The sequence below is a fragment of the Chiloscyllium plagiosum genome, chromosome 4, assembly GCF_004010195.1.
Source record: "Chiloscyllium plagiosum isolate BGI_BamShark_2017 chromosome 4, ASM401019v2, whole genome shotgun sequence".
NCBI lineage: Eukaryota > Metazoa > Chordata > Chondrichthyes > Orectolobiformes > Hemiscylliidae > Chiloscyllium > Chiloscyllium plagiosum.
The window spans coordinates 60,811,736-60,831,670 of NC_057713.1; the positions used below are offsets into that span (position 1 = coordinate 60,811,736).

General features: G+C 39.4%; 2 protein-coding genes across 7 annotated transcripts in view; one reads left to right on the top strand and one right to left on the bottom strand.

Moving 5' to 3' along the window:
* prkdc (protein kinase, DNA-activated, catalytic subunit) overlaps window positions 1-2,643 on the bottom strand; it is a 247,590-nt gene extending 244,947 nt beyond the window's left edge. For all 3 annotated transcript variants that reach the window (XM_043688292.1, XM_043688291.1, XM_043688290.1), the window contains exon 1: window positions 2,370-2,643. In XM_043688292.1, the coding sequence (XP_043544227.1) occupies window positions 2,370-2,643 (274 nt within the window). The remainder of the gene's footprint in view (window positions 1-2,369) is intronic.
* Window positions 1,524-19,659, top strand: mcm4 (minichromosome maintenance complex component 4). 4 transcript variants are annotated; one of them, XM_043688296.1, is made up of 19 exons: window positions 2,626-2,714; window positions 2,815-2,908; window positions 3,036-3,093; window positions 7,003-7,080; window positions 7,671-7,838; window positions 8,243-8,403; window positions 8,520-8,621; window positions 10,700-10,795; window positions 10,900-10,995; window positions 11,112-11,250; window positions 11,442-11,662; window positions 12,479-12,599; window positions 12,794-13,053; window positions 15,877-16,242; window positions 16,518-16,645; window positions 16,833-17,040; window positions 17,138-17,366; window positions 18,077-18,210; window positions 19,170-19,659. In XM_043688296.1, exons 4-19 carry the CDS (start codon window positions 7,011-7,013, stop codon window positions 19,260-19,262), a joined length of 2,592 nt encoding a protein of 863 aa, XP_043544231.1. In that variant the 5' UTR covers window positions 2,626-2,714; window positions 2,815-2,908; window positions 3,036-3,093; window positions 7,003-7,010; the 3' UTR covers window positions 19,263-19,659. The 4 variants fall into 4 exon arrangements, with proteins under 4 accessions (XP_043544229.1, XP_043544231.1, XP_043544228.1 ...); XM_043688294.1 differs by lacking the exons at window positions 2,626-2,714; window positions 3,036-3,093 and adding an exon at window positions 1,524-1,699; XM_043688293.1 differs by lacking the exon at window positions 3,036-3,093.
* Window positions 19,660-19,935: the final 276 nt, after the last annotated feature.

The following is a 19,935-nucleotide window of genomic DNA, read 5'->3' on the forward strand; positions in this document are numbered from 1 at the left end:
CATTCGACAACCTCCCCTTAACCTGAAGGTTTGCTCAGTTCCACTATTCAGCCTTTAAACCTGCATGTCACCCATTTCCAGACCTCTCAAATATTATCCTGAGCATAACATCAATGGGAAAATGAATGTAGTCTGGGGATAAGGGGCCTTTGATTTTCAACCTCCACTTTGTGGAAGTGCTGCCTTCAAGTTAGTACCCTCTCCATCAGTAAATCAAGACTAGCCAACATGAAAACTTTACACATCGCAACAGACTACACAAACCAACAATTAGATTTTTATACTGAAATGTTCTTTCAGAAGGCACGTCTAAAATTATTTCACAGAAGGGACTTACATTCTCCCCTTAACTGCGTAGGTTTCTTCCAGTGCTCTAGTTTCCTCAAATAGTCCAAAGATTTGGAGCTTAGGTGGATTAGCCATGCTAAGTTACCCGAGACGTGCAGGCTAGGGGAATTAGCCATGGGAAATGCAGGGTTATAGGGATAATGTAGAAATTAAAAATCATGACACCAGGTTATAGTCTAACAGGTTTATTTGGAAGCATGAGCTTTTGGAGGGCTGGTGCTCCAAAAGCGAATGGTTTCAACTAAGCCTGTTGGACTATAACCTGGTTTTGTGATTTTTAACTTTATCCACCCTAGTCCAACACCGTCTCCTCCACATCATGGATAAGGTAGAGACATGGATCTGGGTGGAATGCTCTGTGAAGGGTCGGTGTGGACTCAATGGGCTAAATGGCCTGCTTGCACACTGTCAGGATTCTATAAAATAACATACTATCACTTAATCTTTGACAAGGAAGAATAACTTTTACTATTCCTGTGTAGCAACTCTGCCTGGGTTAACACATGATAGAAACTAATTCAATACGACATGATCAACTTCTGGCAATACCAACCTCCTAAACATATATCAGACGATTGATGAAAAACTACCTTCGCAACTTTGACAACTATAATCTACTCAATTCAGACCGGTGTAATTCATGTATTTAGCACCAAGTTCTCAGTTCACTGGTATTTTGATAATTCAATAGACAACTTAAAATATTAAAATAATTGCTGGCTTTTTGTTACCTCAATGCATTACAATTCCAAAATCTGACAAAAATGGTAAAACAACGGTCAATATCCATAAAGTTACTTTGAAGCTGACTCAGAAAACACATCAAACAAAACACCATAACCACTTATACCTTTCATAACATATTGACAAAGAGACTTTGGAAGCCAGTTATCTGACGAGTTATAAACTTGTTTTGACCCTTTTTGTTTCACTCCTACAACTGAGACAAATGCAAATTTTAAAAACTAACTTTTTCCACTTTTCTGCCATAAACAGAAATAATTTTAGGATAATAAAATGAAATAAATCTAAATACACCCATGCGCAATTTGAAAGCCTGAATCTGGTGATGAAACAACCATTGCCTTTAATTGTACTGCCAACTGTGGCTAATTTTCTGGGGAGTGGCAATCTCACACACATTGTTATTGCACTGCTCCTTGTTTACGCAGCGAAAGAGCTCTGCATTTCTGACAGCAGTTTCCGATCAGAGCTCAGAAACGTGGAACCGTTCTGCCACTCTGGTTGTACAGAACAGTCCAAGGAAGCCATCCATGTCCACATTTTAAGTGCATCCAGCAGCCATATTCTGAAAGTTCTATGTCAAACATCACAGGCAACCTCTTTGACAGTAAGCGACAGTGTTTACAGTAGGACAGGGTGTAAGCTCCTACTGGAGAATGGGAGGGATTGCAAGAGGTATGGGGACATGCATTTGGGGGGATTTTCGAGGACAGTATGGAGTAAGCGGAATAGCGAGACGTTAAATAGGTTTTAATATCGTAACTTTTGTTCAACAGCTATTAACGTAATTAAATGGGAACCCTCTGATTAAAACTTATATTTGCGAAAGTTTCCAAGTGGACGTGAATTACTTAGCAGAATCTTTTTTCCGGGAAATTGGTTGAATCTCCTGCAGGGAATTTCGCAGGGTCTCAACAAGCAATTCTCACCTATGCTTCAGCAACGAGAATAATCTGGCCTTGGGAAAAATCTAAGTCTACATCTCCGACAACTAATTGAGAGTGTAAACACCTATTTTACAAATATACAACAGCTAAGTCTGTACTTCGCCAGTGCGCTGCCAACTCGGTTTATTGCCGGAAGACCATAAACGGTATCCCGGTGATGAAGGAACAAATTGGAGGTGGCGCTGGGGGAACATACAAAGAACCAGCGGTTTTTAACTCCTCCTTGTCCTGGTCAGTTGCTCTAGGGATGCGAGCTCCTCCCAAATGGGGGGGGGGAGAAAAACTTTTGCAAACCTTAAGCGCCTCAACCAGCGGCCTGTCTCTACCCACCCAGCCGGCTTTCATGAGTGTTGTGCAGAAGGTCATGGGTCAGGTTGGCGACTATACTGTGTGACTCCATTGCTGCACTCCTGCTGTCTTGGGCTGACAGCAGCTGCTCGAGTTGTTGCAGCCGCCGCTCCACCTCGAGCCCCACGCCAGCTCCATGTCTCCGCATTCCAGCAGCCATTGTCCCAGTGCGAACCCTGCCGGCACAGCGTTCTAAACCCGCCCTCTCCACCGCCCCGCTGGGGTGGGGGAGTGGTTGGAGACATTGAACATTCATCAACAATTCTCAAAATGATTCCATGCAGTTCACACACAATAAACATTTAGTGTTATGCCTGTATATGTGAGGTAAAAACGCTTCCTGCGATACGATTTCTAAACTTGCATTCTCAGCTTTTTTTTCCTCTTCCTTATTCTTTCTTCCACCCCCATAATTATTTTGGCGTAGATCCTTCCGAATCGGGCGAAGCGCGCGGATTGGTGGTCAGCTGACAGCCTTGGCGGGAAAAGTCGTGTGCAGAGTGAAGAGGGAGAGCTTTCAGGTGGGATTCAGTGTATGAGCAAATAACTCACGTTCTAAACTGTTCATAATATTATGAGGCTTTGTTGTGTTTGCCGTGTTGTCTTTGTGCTCGACCGTGAAAATAAATTGAAATTTTAAAATTTCAGCCTGTCGGATAAGATACGTGCTCAGTGAACCTTATATAGTCTCCTCTCAGGCCAGCCGGTTAGTATTGCATCCGCATGGACGGATTTAACTTAATTTTTTTTAAAACTCCAATTTCGCATCGGATGCTTTATTTCAAGCGACATTTTCGATGCAAGAGTAAAGGACAGTATCGCAAGTAGCAAAAACGATATTACTTAAATAATGTTTTAAAGGTACCTAGAGTTTATTTGAAGTCGTGTTTTTGATCGATTTATTGCGTCCAGAAGATCTTAGTTTCCTTGTTCGCTCCGACCAAACTCTTGAAAGCGAAAACAGATTGTTTCCATGATCACCAGCGAGCGTTACTTTAGCTATCATCAAACTATCCAGGTATGCAACTAATTATTTTACTAAACAAGCCGAGAAAATACGAACTGAAATACCTTATTCAGCCCGTCAAACCCGTTTATACTTTTCAAAATGACCATCACTGATGCTGTCAACTTCATACTTTTCTTCTTTCCCTGTGCCCCCGATACTTTTAACCTCTAGGAAATCTATTTCTTAAAACTTATTAAGTGACTTGGTCTCCATTGTCTATGGTAGAGCTCTGAATAAAGAAATTTCTCCTCATATCAGTGCAAAATTCCCCCACATACTACCTGAAACTGACTTTTTGTTCAGAATACCCTGATCTGGGGAAATGTCATTCTTGCATCTGGTCTATTTAGCCCCATGTGAAATTTGTACCCCTCTCATTTCTTCTGAACTCTAATGAATATGGACCCACCTGACCCCCATACTCTCCTCATACAACATACCTGTCCTGGTAGGAAATCAAACTGGTGAACCTTAACTGTATTCCCCCAGGCAATTATATTCTTAGGCAAAGAGACTAAAATTGCACAGCTAATCCAACTGGTCTCACTGAGGCCTTGTACAGCTACAGTTACACTTCCTTGCTCCTGGATGCTCATCATCTTGCAGTAAAACCAACATCATATTTGCCTTTGTAACTGTTTGCTTTACCTGAATCACCAATGAATTATGATACCAAGATCCCCTTTTATGTTAGCTCTTCCTCACGTATCATTTAAGTAATATTTTCAATTGTTTTTCTGACAAAAGTGGACAACTTCACGCTCATCCATGTAATACCACATCTTCCATGCATTTGCCCATTCACTCAACTTGTCTAAATTGCCCTGAAGGCTCTATTCATCGACCTCAGCACTTGCAATCTCACCTAGTTTTACGTTGTCAGTAAACTAGGCTATATTAGTCATAGAGATGTACAGCATGGAAACAGACCGTTCAGTCCAACTTGTCCATGCCGACCAGATCTCCTAACTTAATCCAGTCCAATTTGCCAGCAACTTGGCCCATATCCTGCTAAACTTTCCCTACTCATCTTCCCATCCAGGTGACTTTTAAATGTTGTAATTGTACCAGCCTCCTCCACTTCCTCTGGCAGCTCATTCCCTACACACACCAGTCTTTGCGTGACAAAGTTGCCCCTTTGGTCCTTAAACCTTTCCCCCTCATCCTAAACTTATGCCCGAGTTCTGGGCTCCCCCAACCTAGGGAAAAGACCTTCTTATTTTACGCTATCCATACCCCTCATGATTTTATAAATCTCTAAAAGGTCATTCCTCAGCCTCTGACGTTTCAGGGAAAACAGCCTCAGACCTTTCAGCCTCTCCCTATAGCTCAAACCCTTCAACCCTGGAAACATCACTGTAAATTTTTTCTGAACCCTTTCAAGTTTCACAACATTCTTCTTATACGAGGGAGACTAGAATTGCGCACAATATTCCAAAGGTGGCTTAACCAACGTCCTGTATAGTCACAACATGATTCTTTCACCCAAATTGTTGATATATGTCTTGCATAGTTAAGGCCCAACATTGATAACTGTAGTATCTTCTTTTGTCACTGCCTTTCACTCCAAAACCAACCCATTTATTCCTACTGTTTCCTGCATGCTAACCAACTCTAATTCCACTTCAGTATATTACCACAAACCTCATGTACTTTGATTACATACATCAGCCTTTTATATAGGAATATTGAAATGCACTGCATCCAATTTCTGGATCATTATTTGTGTTGTCTTCTGTGCAAACACAATTAAAATAGTTGTTCAATTGATCTGTCATTTCCTTGTTTTTTTTACCCAATTCTGGTGTCATTGACTTAGCTGTCACTGCATTCCACTGAAAATCTTTCTCCCCCAATAATATCCGCAATTTGTTTGACAGAAGTAGTTCCAAGGTACTCCAACACAAACTGCATGGTGTTTTTTAGTCTGACTGGTGATCTCACATTGATTTTCTGTTTCTGCACTCTTTACACAAGGTGTGACTATCTCACTGTATGTGTTATCACTATATCTCAGCTTTTCAGATACCCAAGGTGTTGCTCTCGATCCAAACTGCAAATTTCCACTAGCTGCAGCTGGATACACATCCTACACATGGTCACCCTGCACATTGGAAGTGTCCCTGATGTTACACATGGCACAGGAGGAATATCCCACCTTATCATGACTTGTCCTTAGATTGCTGTCTTTATGCTCGTTTTCTCTGGGTCAAAGAATATTAAATACATGCTCTGGACCTTCCCTTATTCCTTCTAAACACTCATAATCTAAAGACCAATTTTTACTTTTAAAAATACACAGTAGAAATGCTCACTTGCTCTGCAGCATAAGCAATAAGTAAAATGCTAGAGTGTTGGCAAGCTATTTTTGGCAAGATTAAATCTTAAATCACTCTCCCTTTCACAAATTCACAGTCTTAGCACTCTTGTGCCGGAGCACTTAATCTCTTTATTTCTATAGTCGAAGACGAGGGGCAATAATAGAATAAGGGGTTACTCAATTAGAGTACAGAGGAGGATTTTCTTCTTCCAGCAGGTAGTGAATCTGGAATTTTGTACTGAAGAGTGCTGTAGAGGTTCAATGAGCTGAATGACTGACCTCTATGCCTCCACTTTATGGTGTTGTTCTTCCACTTCACTGACCATAAATAACCTTGCTGTAAATGTGTTTCTGGAAAAGCGCAGCAGGTCAGGCAGCATCCAAGGAGCAGGAGAATCGACGTTTCGGGCATGAGCCCTTCTTCAGGAATGCCCGAAACGTTGATTCTCCTGCTCCTTGGATGCTGCCTGACCTCCTGTGCTTTTCTAGCAACATATTTTCAGCTCTGATCTCCAGCATCTGCAGTCCTCACTTTCTCCATAAATAACCTTGCACAAGTCGATGAATTTTTGTTTAAGGAATCTCCTGGGAAAAGCCCTCATGTTCCCTTTTTACTAGCTTGAGCTTAGATTATTATCATAGTTTAATTTAAATGAGTATTTACGGTGAACCTTTTCTATGTTGTCAACTAGCTTGCATACTGGTGTTAGATCACTGTTCAGTTGCTACACGTCCATTCTCAAGCTTCCATATTTCTCAACTCTTCATAATTTCAGCTGTGGAAATGCGTTTAGTGGAGCTACTTTCCAATGTTTCAATGTCCTTGTTTCTCAAGCAGCTGAAGAGAATGACCACATTAGCTTTTTAACATTACATTCACAACTTCAGATAATGTATACGCTGTACTGAGAGATTTGTACTTCACTTCTGTACGGCTTCAAGTTATTTAAGTAGCCTACAAATCTCTGTAAGCATAACTGTTCCTCTTTAATAAAATCTGAGGGATGTTAAAAAAAAATCAATAGGCCTGCTGTTATAGCTTGGTAGTCTTGGAGGACAGAATGGTGAGTATGTTCAAATAACAGCAAGTAACAATGTTTTTCATTTTTCTTCTCTTGGAAGAATTGAGAAATGGAATGTCTCATGGATGACAAATTCATTATGTTAACATGGAATTTGTGTTAAGAGTGTTCATAAGATGGCATAAGTATTTTGATCATTTCTGTCATAAACATGTTCATGTTGAATTCAGCAGTAAATGTTTGTGTATTTTTTTCTGTTCTTAGTGATAAAGATGTCTTCACCAACATCGACACCAAGTCGTAAAGGGGGGAAGCGTGGAAGGGGCAATAATCCCCCCACATGTAAGTTCACTGAAGCATAAATGTAAATTAGGATCTATTCAAGCTGTGGTAAATTTCCTCCAAGCCATTCTATTTTATTGGGTACAAAATAGCCTACTGATACATCCGCAGTTTTAGTTATTGTTTTTGAACAAAAATAGTTTAAATATTTTAGTTCAGATTAGATAAACATGTGAACATTGAGATGTCAATTTCATTAAAATATGTAAAACAGCAAATTAGCTAGTTTACCACATCCGCATTTATTTCAAGATAATGTTTCATGGAATACTGATATACAGATATTATGTTAATGATGGTTATTAGCTGGACAAGAGGCAAGAATTATTTATTTCTAATAACTTGATATCTCGAACATATTAGAGGTTCATCATGATAAACTGTCTATCTTGTATTACATTACAGTTCTGTAAAATATTTAATATCTAAGCAAATAACAAGTTATGGTACTGCTGATTTGAACTCTGAAAACCTTGCCTTTTTTTATTGTATATGTCATACGGGAGCTTGAATTATGTTACTTGTATTTTCGATAAAGCATTATGGAGAATGCTAAAATGGGTTTGATATTAATGGCAACTTCTAATCAGCTCGTAGTGATGGAGTACAGTCTCCACCATCACAAAGACAACGGTTGGATGAGTCAACATCCACTGGGGATCTGCAGCCAATGCCAACCTCTCCAGCAGCAGATGCTCAGAGCCTACGTGTGCAGGAATCATCCTTCTTATCTAGCCCAGCACGGTCACGCCATTCAGGTTTGTTGTTTTTCATTTAGTGTAAACTTGCCAACAATTCAAATACTTAACAAGAGTGTGGACTATGTCTGCAACAGTCGTAGTAGATATTGTGGTCTTGTTTTGTTACCCACTCAGAACAGAGGATGATGTGAATGTACCACCAAATAAGCATCAGTTTTACTTTAAGCATCTGTACGTTTTGCATTCAGTCTCTTTCTGATAAATTCTGTTTTGTGAGGCTGAATGCTAATCTTATTGCATTGACTCTAGCTTTTGGTGTTTTATTGTTTGAAAATGGAGTTGGTGCATTTGATGCGTTTTAACCTGGTCTATACCAGAATGTTTAAAAAAAAGTACATGTTTGCTTGTGTATTTAGTCACTTTTTTGGAGTAGCTGTCAAAAATATTTTGTTGTCCCCCAGCTGCCAGTGATTTTGACATAAGCTCACCTTTGACCTATGGCACGCCGAGCTCTAGAGTTGAAGGCACACCCCGGAGTGGTGTACGGGGGACACCTATACGCCAGCGTCCTGATCTTGGGTCTGCACGTAAGGTCCGTCAGGTTGATTTGCATGCAGACCAGGTAGGAAGTTAAGCAGATTCATCAGTTATCTGTGAATTCATTTATATGTATGTATTTTATTTTTAAGAAGTAAATTTATTGTTAACAGTTGTCCTTAAGCGTTTGATCTCTTACAGCCTTCAGCAGATGACGTTGTGACCAGTGAGCAATCCCTTGGTCAGAAATTAGTAATCTGGGGAACAGATGTCAATGTAACTGCATGCAAAGAAAAGTTCCAGGTCAGTTTCAAAAAAAATTATTGGTTTATTTTTGCTGACACACTTTGCAAACACACTGTTTGCATTTATTCTTAAAATAGCTGTTCTTCTGAACTCATTTGGAGACACTACTTCATTATCCTCTGCTTGTTGCAAAATGGCATTATTGAAATGAATCAACAACCTTTAGATAAACCGTGCATGCACGCACAGGTCTCTAAGCTTGCCATTCAGACTGAGAATTCAATAATTTCCTTAAACCAAGATAAATGTCAAGAATATATGGAGCACATCTGGCCTTTTGTGACAAAATAAAGCACTTGATTTTTTTATTTTTCCTTTACTCTTTATTCTTGTACGGGATGAGAGCTTCCAGCTTTCATTGCTCTTGAAATCATTGGCTCTCTCGACCATTTCAGAGGTCAGTTCAGAGTCAACTACGTTGCTGTGGATCTGGAGTCGAATAAGGCTACACCAGGTGAAGACAACAGATTTTCCTCCCCAAAATTCCAGCCTCAGTCGACTGTCTGCGTGGAACTTGTACATTCTTCGTGTCTGTGTGGGTTTCCTCTGGGTGCTCCGGTTTCCTCCCACAGTCCAAAGATGTGCAGGTCAGGTGAATTGGCCAGGCTAAATTGCCCGTAGTGTTAGGTGCATTAATAGGGAGTAGGGTAATGGGTCTGGGTGAGTTAATCTTTGGAGGGTCGGTGTGGACTTGTTGGGCCGAAGGGCCTGTTTCCCCAGTGTAGGGAATCTAACCTAATCTAATGAAAAGAAAATTAGTGAACAAGTGTGTTTTATTGACAGTGGGTACATGGTGAATATGCAAGATGACAGATAGGATCCTAATCAAGTAGGTTGCTTTCTCTCAAATGTTGGAGCTGAAATTTCTTTAGGCAGTGAAAGTATTCCATCAAACTCCTTGTGCCCTGTAGATCATAGGATAGACTTTGGGAAATTAGATAACAGTTCCTTCTACGATATTTGCGACAACCTCTGACTTGGTTTTGCAGCCACAGTATTTAAATTACTGGTCCAGTTCAGTTTCTGGTCTTTGGAACCCCCAGAATATTGAAAATGGAATTTTGAGAGATGTTAATACCATTGAATGTCAAGGATGACAACTAGATTCCCTCTTACTTGCAATTGTGTAGCACAGTGTTACTGACACTTACCACCTCAAGCCTGGATATTGTTCAAGTCTTGCTGCATATAGTCTTGGACTGTTTCAGTATTTGAGGAATCATGAATCATGCTGAACATTGTGCAAACATCAGCGAAAATCCCCACCTCTAACCTTCAGATGGATTGAAGATGGTTGATGAAGCAGCAGAAGATGATTGCGCCTAAGAGATTACCTTGAGGAACTGCTGCAGAGATGTCCTGAAGCTGAGATGACTGACCTGCAACAATAGCAACCATTTTCCTTTGAGCAGGTACGGCTCCAACAGTAGAGATTCCCCCGATTCCCATTGAGTCTAGTTCAGCTTTGGCTCCTTGATGCCATAATCGGTCAAATGCAGCTTTGCTGTCAAGAACAGTCATTCGTGCCTCACCTCTGAAATTCAGCTTTTGTTGAGCATGTTTGGATCAAGGCTGTCATGGGATCAGAAATCTAGTGGATCCTGCTATATAAATACTGCTTGATAGACCTGATGACAGTTCCTTCTACGATTTTGCTGATGGCACAAAGAACAAGAACAAATAAAATTATATCACAGGAACGGGTCCTTCGGCCCTCCAAGCCTGTGCAGATCCAGATCCTCTATCTAGTACAGAGGGATCTGTATCCTTCTGCTCCCTGCTCATTCATGTATCTGCCTAGATACATCTTAAATGACACTATCGTGCTGACCCCTACCACCTCCGCTGGCAATATGTTCCAGGCACCCACCATTCTCTGTGTAAATATCTCCCTCCTCCCCTTGAATGCGTGACCCCTAGTAATCGAAGAGTAAAGAAGTAATTGGTGAAGAGTAAAATGATCAGTCAGCAATTGTTCAGTTTAGATTGATAAGGTGGCAGAATTAAACGAGTGTTGAGATGTGTTGTTTCCATAATAATCCAAATGATAAAGTAATCCTTGTACTGTTTTTCAGAGATTCCTTCAACGGTTTATTGATCCTTCTGCTAAAGAAGAGGAAGTTGCAGGCATAGACATAAATGAACCACTTTACATGCAACGACTTGCAGAGGTATTGTATATCTTTACCACACTTGCTAATTTACCTATTACTTTTTTTTCCCCAACAAAAGTCTTGTAGCACTGCATGAAATTGACTTTGTGCTTGTATTGTAGATGAACTTGGTGGGAGAGCCATTTCTGAATGTGAACTCTTCTCATTTAAGAACATTTGATCCTGAATTATACAGGCAGCTGATTTGTTATCCACAGGTAATGTACATTATATGGAAAATAATTACTTCAGAATCATCGGTTTTAAAATGTTGAAAACTTTAAAATATGTTAATTGGTGCTCTGAAGCTAATTAATATCTTTAAAATATTTAGGAAGTGATTCCCACTTTTGATATGGCTGTCAATGAGCTTTTCTTTGAGCGATTCCCTGATTCTCTACTGGAGCATCAAATCCAAGTGCGACCATACAATGCTTTGAGAACCAAAAATATGAGAAGTCTGAATCCAGAAGGTAAGTTTTGCTGCTAAACCAAAGCAAACTGGATTTAGTTTGTAAATCTCTCTTTTATTTTATGTTAATGTTCGCTTGAACAATTTTAAATTTTTTGAAAGGCATCTGCAAGAAAGTTTTGAAAATCAGAATTTTTCTTCCTGGTCTGAGTTTAAAATAATGCAAAATATTGTTTGGTCTTTTCCTTGCAGATATTGATCAATTAATTACAGTCAGTGGCATGGTGATCAGAACTTCTCAACTGATTCCTGAGATGCAAGAAGCATTCTTCACCTGTCAAGTGTGTGCTTTTTGCACAAGGGTGGAAGTTGATCGTGGACGGATTGCTGAACCATCTGTGTGCAAGAACTGCAACACCACACACAGTATGGCTCTTATCCACAACCGTTCTGTATTTTCAGATAAACAGATGGTATGTTATTCTTCAGAAATACAAGCATCCTTTAATGCAGGTGTACAATTACTGCTAAATAATTGGGTTGTAACTGAATCTTTTCCCCTGACTGCAAAGCAGTACTTCCAATTATCAATCATGGGGTGACCAGCCAATGTCTTTTTCCCAGGTTAGTGGAGTCCAAAACCAGAGGGCAAAGATTTAAAAGGGACCTAAGGGTAACTTTTTCACACAAGGGTAGTGCGTGTTTGCAATGAGCTGCCCCAGGAAGTAGGGGGGGGGGTGGTACAATTACAACATTTAAAAGGCACCTGCATTGATATATGAATAGGTAAGGTTTAGAGGGATATGGGCCAAATGCTGGCAGATGAGATGAGATCAGTTTAGGATATCTGGTCAGGATGGACCAAAGGGGGTCTGTTTCCGTGCTGTAGAGCTCTATGACTCTAAATATTGGACAGTTGATAACAGTCAAGACAATATCATGGAATTAACTCAACTCTTATTTTCATTATTCTGTGGTACAAATTTAGCCCACATGATAATTGTGCACACTTGACTGCAATCAACAAGATGTTGAACAATAGGCTGCATACTTCCCTGCAAAACTAATCATCTAGGTCTACTAATGATATACATAATAACTGATTCAAGGTTGAAGGTGGTTTCGGGGCAGGTTGTAGCATAACATATAGAGTAGAGGAGCTTTAGATCAAGTAAAACAAAAGATGATTCCTTCAGATATATCAGCTGTGTTTACTTCAGAAATACAACTGTACAGCTGCCATTGCTGGTCTAATAAACTAATTTTGCCTTTCTTTTATAATGTTGCAGGTTAAGTTGCAGGAGTCCCCTGAAGACATGCCTGCAGGACAGACACCACATACAGTTATACTTTTCGCTCACAATGACCTAGTGGACAAAGTGCAGCCTGGAGATCGAGTGAATGTCACAGGTCTTACTCTGATTGAGCACAGTGAAACTTAATCTGCTGGACTTTATTTAAGGGGTTAAAACAACAAATGTAGCTTAATTTCGAGATGTAAAATTAAACCTTGCGTTTTCAAACACATTCAATGGGTAGCTGATGATTTACCTTTTAAGAAGATCTGAAGGACTTTACGTGTGAATTTTCTTTCCTTTATCCAGGTATTTACAGAGCTGTACCTATCCGTGTGAATCCCAGAGTTAGCAATGTGAAATCAGTGTATAAGACTCATATTGACGTTATTCACTTTCGCAAGACTGATGAGAAACGACTTCATAGACTTGAAGAAGAAAAGGAACAGAAACTGTTCACAGAGGAGCGTGCTGAAATGCTGAAAGAGCTTTCTAAGAAGCCTGACATCTATGAACGACTTTCAGCTGCTTTGGCTCCTAGTATTTATGAGCATGAAGATATCAAAAAGGTATACTGTAGCTCTTTGAACGTATCTTTATAATGTCCTTTTTTATGACATTCATAACAACTATAAAGCAACATGGCCAAGACGTTTCAATGACCCAAGTAATCGTTTCTTCATGCTTGGAGGCGGCTGTGCCTTGGGACCATTCGGATACCTCAATGCAACTAACTCTGTGGGAATTAACTGGGAAATTGAAAGTTCTGTCGCACAATTCCACTACATCTGGAATCCTTCAAATGTAGTGGAAGGATTCACTACAGAATCAGTGAGTTTTGAGAATTCAGAAGTTCCAACTCACTTCAAGATTAATCGTAACCAATGAACAGTTAGAGGCTTAAAAGCCTATTCCAACTCTCAGTTAATTGTTGAAGTGAAACTTGACTCGCTATTGACAAGCAGCTTCTCTACCCCCAACCCCCACCACACAAACCCTCAGTGTGACATCTGTCTACAACCCATCCGAATTCTCTCAACCACCTGATCTATACTAAGTAATCATTCATTTAACTCCCCTTAGAACCTAGTACCCTAACCCCTCGTGTACTTGCCTTTCTACTCCAAGGTCCCCCTTACCCTGTTCCCACACAACTTTCATTCTGACCCTTTCATTGCAGCTTTCATAGTGTCTGCTGGACATTTAAATTTCATAATATAGCTCTCAGTGCTGTAGAAAACGATGTGGTTTTCTACAATGATCCTCTTCACTGCTAGATTCAAGAATTCCTGGTCAGATTTATAACCGGTCCCTGTCTCCAATAAAAAAATGATTCAAATATAAATGAGTTTTTTTTTAAACTAGTCAAGGTCAGAAATGATATTTTCACACCTGACTAGAACTTCTGGGCCGATGTGCCCTTATTGTCAAACTTTCTCCATGCGTTGCCTTTCAAAGGTTACTTGTATGTATGTGCTTACTACAGTAAAACAATTACTGGTTTTGTGCTCAAACTGGAAGAGCATTTTTCACAACTAATTAACCCATTGCTGCTGGGATCTACGAACTGAATTCATGCAGTTCTTTGAACATTCTGTAGGCATCTTATACTGCAATACAGCCAACTGAGCACTTTTAAAATCCTCATCATCACATAGCAAGTTCCCACAGACAGCAAGTGGGAATCATCACTATTTACTCTTTGTTTATTTATGTTGTGAATAAATTTGAAAGTACATCTGTGCTACATTTCCATTCTCCTTACTCCCCACCTCCCCTTTTTCTACACGTTCAGCATTCAACTACTCTAGGAGCTATAAATATTGGCAAACATCAACTCTGGGTTAGTTTTATTTTGTAAATTTTTTTTTAATCCAATGCAATAGTCAAAATCTCCACTCCATTTCTGCCAGTAAAGTGTGAACTTAGAAAATTGTCATGGTGTCTTGTATGTTTCCCATTATTTCATGGTACTAGATATTTGAGTTTCCAGAATCACCCCACAACTTGGTTATAGTTTATGTCTACCCTGCATTCTTTGAATAAAATACCAACATATCTTAGGTCAGTTATTTCATCCTTGTACATAGTGTTGTGCATCTAATGATAACTTCATGTAATGAGTTTTTTGAAGAAGTAACAAAGAAGATTGATGCGGGCAGAGCAATAGATGGGATCTATTTGGACTTCAGTAAGGCGTTCGACAAGCTTCCCCATGGGAAACTGATTAGCAAGGTTAGATCTCATGGAATACAGGGAGAACTAGCCATTTGGATGCAGAACTGGCTCAAAGGGAGAAGACAGGGGGTGGTGGTTGAGGGTTGTTTTTCAGACTGGGGGCCTGTGACCAGTGGAGTGCTACAAGGATCAGTGCTGGGCCCTCTACTTTTTGTCATTTACATAAATGATTTGGATGCAAGCATAAGAGGTACAGTTAGTAAGTTTACAGATGACACCAAAATTGGAGGTGTAGTGGACAGCAAAGAAGGTTACCTCAGATTACAACAGGATCTGGACCAGATGGGCCAATGGGCTGAGAAGTGGCAGATGGAGTTGAATTCAGATAAATACGAGGTGCTGTATTTTGGGAAAGCAAATCTTAGCAGGATTTATACACTTAATGGTAAGGTCCTAGGGAGTGTTGCTGAACAAAGAGACCTTGGAGTGCAGGTTGATAGCTCCTTGAAAGTGGAGTCGCAGGTTAGATAGGATAGTGAAGAAGGTGTTTGGTATGCTTTCCTTTATTGGTCAGAGTATTGAGTACAGGAGTTGGGAGGTCATGTTGCAGCTGTACAGGACAGTGGTTAGGCCACTGTTGGAATATTGCGTGCAATTCTGGTCTCCTTCCTATCGCAAAGATGTTGTGAAACTTGAAAGGGTTCAGAAAAGATTTACAAGGATGTTGCCAGGGTTGGAGGATCTGAGCTAATGAGAGAGGCTGAACAGGCTGGGGCTGTTTGCCCTGGAGTGTCGGAGGCTGAGGGCTGACCTTAGAGGTTTACAAAATTATGTGGAGCACAGATATGATAAATAGACAAAGTCTTTTCCCTGGGGTCGGGGACTCCAGAACTAGAGGGCATAGGTTTAGGGTGAGAGGGAAAAGATATAAAAGAGACGTCAGGGGCAACGTTTTCATGCAGAGGGTGATACGTGTATGGAATGAGCTGCCAGAGGCTGGTACAGTTGCAACATTTAAGAGGTATTTGGATGGGTATATGAATAGGAAGGGTTGGGAGCGATATGGGCCGGGCGCTGGCAGGTAGGACTAGATTGGGTTGGGATATCTGGTCGACGTGGACGGATTGGACCGGAGGGTCTGTTTCCATGCTGTACATCTCTATGACTCTAAAAGTTTACATTTTGTTAAAATTGTTTTTTGTATTTTGTGCCAGGGTATCTTACTGCAGTTATTTGGTGGTACACGCAAAGATTTCAGTCACACTGGCCGTGGCAATTTCCGTGCAGAGATCAACATCCTACTGTGTGGTGATCCTGGTACCAGTAAATCACAATTGCTTCAGTATGTGTACAACCTGGTGCCCAGAGGTCAATATACTTCTGGTAAAGGCTCCAGCGCTGTTGGTCTAACTGCCTATGTAACCAAGGATCCTGAGACACGACAACTGGTCTTGCAGACTGGTGCCCTTGTTCTTAGTGACAATGGTATCTGCTGTATCGACGAGTTTGATAAAATGAATGACAGCACAAGGTCTGTGTTGCATGAAGTTATGGAGCAGCAAACCCTTTCCATTGCAAAAGTAAGAATATTTTTTACAATTTTGTTCAAAGTTAGCATTCAGAGTTGAAATAAATATGCAACCAGCATGTGAAAATCTGAGTTCAATGAATAGACATGGTTCTATCTTTCTAATTTGTATGGTCCTTGCTTCTGTTTAGTTATAAATCAGTTTTTTTCCCTCTGTTTTTGTGTGGAAATGAAATAAAACTACTCTGTACAAATTGCCTTCTCGATATTTGGGCGGTTCTGAAATGTTTTCTTCTAAATTAAATCCTTCAAACTGTACCTTTTTAGGCTGGGATTATTTGTCAACTGAATGCCCGCACGTCTATCCTAGCAGCTGCAAACCCAGTGGAGTCACAGTGGAATCCCAAAAAAACAACTATAGAAAATATCCAGCTTCCACATACGTTGCTGTCCAGGTAGGATAAATTAAGTCATAGACTTAAAATGCTAACGGTGTTTTTCATTTGCTGTGTCACCTATTGAATTTTTGCAATGATTGCTCTCTACTATAAAACTAAAATATTTCTGTAAAATATTATCTGGAATTATCACATCTATTTTGTGCTGGTAACAATGTTGTAAGCATGTTGGTTATACTTCTAGATTTGACTTGATCTTCCTTATGTTGGACCCACAAGATGAAGCTTATGATCGACGTCTTGCCCATCACTTGGTTTCCCTTTACTATCAAAGCGAAGAGGAAATGAAAGAAGAATACTTGGATATGGCAATGCTCAGAGATTATATTGCCTATGGCCGCACTTATATTCACCCTAAACTTAGTGAGGAAGCCAGTCAATCACTGATTGAGGTAAGAACTTTGTTCTTGCTTTGCTACTAAATATTTATTTCAAAATGTATCGTTTCATCTAGTGCTTTCTGTGCTATTGCTTGCTTTAATGTTCAAGGCTTACGTGGATATGAGGAAAGTTGGCAGCGGTAGAGGTATGGTCTCAGCATACCCCCGACAATTGGAGTCACTGATACGTCTGGCAGAAGCTTATGCCAAAGTGCGGTTTTCTGAAAAAGTGGAAAATATTGATGTAGAAGAGGCAAAACGCCTTCACCGGGAAGCTCTGAAACAGTCTGCGACTGACCCAAGAACTGGAATTGTAGATATATCTATTCTTACTACAGGTAATAATTTTTCATTTTGGGTGTCAGGTTTAGGAAGTTGGGACAGTATATATAATACACAAAAGAAAATGGAAGTTTTAATTCTACAGTTGTGTTCATGACTAGATTCCACAATTTACTGAAAATGTATTTGTGGTAGAATGTTAATGATATGTAATTGGATAGCATAGTGCTGTCCATTGTTTAATATCTCATTTGAATCCAGTCTTGGGGAATTTCTCTGCTGTTCATCAAAGTAATAATCCCATGGATCTTACAAACTCACTCGAGAGGCAGGTGGGGCCATGGTTTAACATCTTTTTGAAAGATGGTACTTCTTACTGCGTTTTCACTTTTGAACTGATAGGTTAGGGTAGACTCACCAGTTCCTCATGGTCAAGTGTAAAGTACAATACTTGAAAGTTTAGCCCTAAATTGACAGTGTCAATTGGAAAAGCTATGACTATGTTAGACATGTAAAACTGAAGTATTGCCTTGATCATTTTTTTTCTCTGAGATTAAGGCTTTTGTGCACTGTTGTTACATAATGAAGAAATTTGTTCACCTAATTGTGCTACACTGAACCTTCAGAATTATGAAAACATTCCATTCATTTATATTCACATTTTGCACACAAACTTCATAGATCTATTCATATAATCACTTTTAAAGATTATTACAATATCAAACAGTTGATACAATGGTAAACCCATGCTTCAATTTTGTTTCAGGAATGAGTGCCACTGCACGTAAACGCAAGGAGGAGTTAGCTCAAGCCTTAAAGCAGTTTATTCAATCTAAAGGCAAAACTCCAGCTATGAAATATCAGCAACTTTTTGATGATCTGCGATCTCAATCTGATGTTGTAAGTTTTTATATGGAATAGAAAGATATGAGAATATCATGTATTTGAAGTGGAAGCTTTGGAGATCTTAGTTTTAACAGTTTTGTTTCTTTTGTTTCAGTTTTCTATCTTTCTACTCTTCCGATGTTATTGTTTGATCATTGTTTTTATGGTGTTGTAACTGGCATATATTTAAACCTGTGGATTTCTATTATGGATTGTGAAATTTGTAGAAAGACAAAAGTCCTGATCAAGGTCTCGTATTGTCTAACATTGTAGAGCAAAAATGGCTAGGTTATTTGAATAACCTTACTGTATGGCCCAGCTCTGCTGTAGTAATGTTTTGCATTTGCTAATATTTATATAAAGTCCACACCAACATAGTTTTTGTACATTAAACATGGAAACTAGTAGCAGAAGTAGGCCATTTAATCCTTCAAGTCTGTTCCACCATTCTGCGTGACCTTAGCTCTCTTGTATCTCAGTGTCATTATCTTACTTTCTCCCCATAGTCTTTGCCTATGAAATCTTGAAATGTATCTATCTTTTTCTTGAGTATGTGTGTGTATATATGTTCACCGACTTGGCTTTCACAGTCTTCTGTGGAATAGGCCTCCACAGGTTCACTACCCTTTGAGGAAAGGAATCCTTATCCCAATATCCTGAGGTGTGCCATTGATGCTATACTCTGCAACCATAGAAGAAATAGTCTCTGCTTGTATTATGTTCTAATAGTTCCATTTGGATCATATTGTCATGTAGGTGGGGGTGATAGTAGCAACAATTGTAGACTTTAGGTATACCATGTTGCAGGACAGGAACAAACAACAATGTAGGTGAAAAGAATTATTGTTATTCTGAGACTTAAAAGCATAATTTGACTACAACAACAAACCAGTTGGTTTTACAACAAAAGATTCACTACTGTTCATCTGTGTTTGTGGCTTGAGTTCTGATTAGAATTGTTTTAATTTTCACAGGCTATTACCAAGGATATGTTTGAGGAGGCCCTCCGAGCTCTGGCAGATGAAGACTTCTTAACTGTAACTGGGAAAACTGTTCGACTGCTGTAAAAGTCTGTTGAAAGAAATTTATCAGACAATGCTTACTTATCTTTACTGAAGCAATATACCAATCAGACGTATTTCACATCATTTTGTTTAAATATCTGATCCCATTCTAAGCTGTTTTTCTCTTTTGTAATGCCAAGCTTCATGTCTTTAATAGTGTGTTCAAAACTAAAGCAATCAGCTAATACACTGCCAGGGATGTAAATATCAGGTTACAATTTTACACTTTTCATGCATTGTGCCATTTTAGAGACTCAAAAAATGAAATAATTCAATGACAATGTTAATGAAGTAGTGAAAATATTTGATTTGTACTAACAATAAAACTTTGCTCACTTTTTTTCCTGATACGTTTGACATGATGGAAGCTACCCACTTCATGACTGGAAGATTGATACAGATCTACTAGGGAACTTAGATTTATACTGATGCTGGATTTTAATTTGTGCCAAATAAATAAGATGAAATATTCACAATCTTAAATCATTATTATTGTGCACTGTAAATTTGATGTTCTTTCCACCTAATAAATTTGAGAACAAAAATGACATTAAACTTGGCTTTTGGCTGTTGATAAATGCTGTAAAATTTGTTGTAGGCAGAAGTGATGTGTAAAATGGATTGGGGCCAGTATGAACTCTGCTGCATTAGAAATTAGTAAAATTTAGAACCTGAA

Coding starts and splice junctions, on each gene's coding strand:
- mcm4 (XM_043688294.1), top strand. CDS start 7,011: ATGTCTTCACCAACATCGACACCAAGTCGTAAAGGGGGGAAGCGTGGA. Junction 8,404..8,519: donor TTGATTTGCATGCAGACCAG/GTAGGAAGTTAA, acceptor GATCTCTTACAG/CCTTCAGCAGATGACGTTGT. Junction 10,996..11,111: donor AGCTGATTTGTTATCCACAG/GTAATGTACATT, acceptor TAAAATATTTAG/GAAGTGATTCCCACTTTTGA.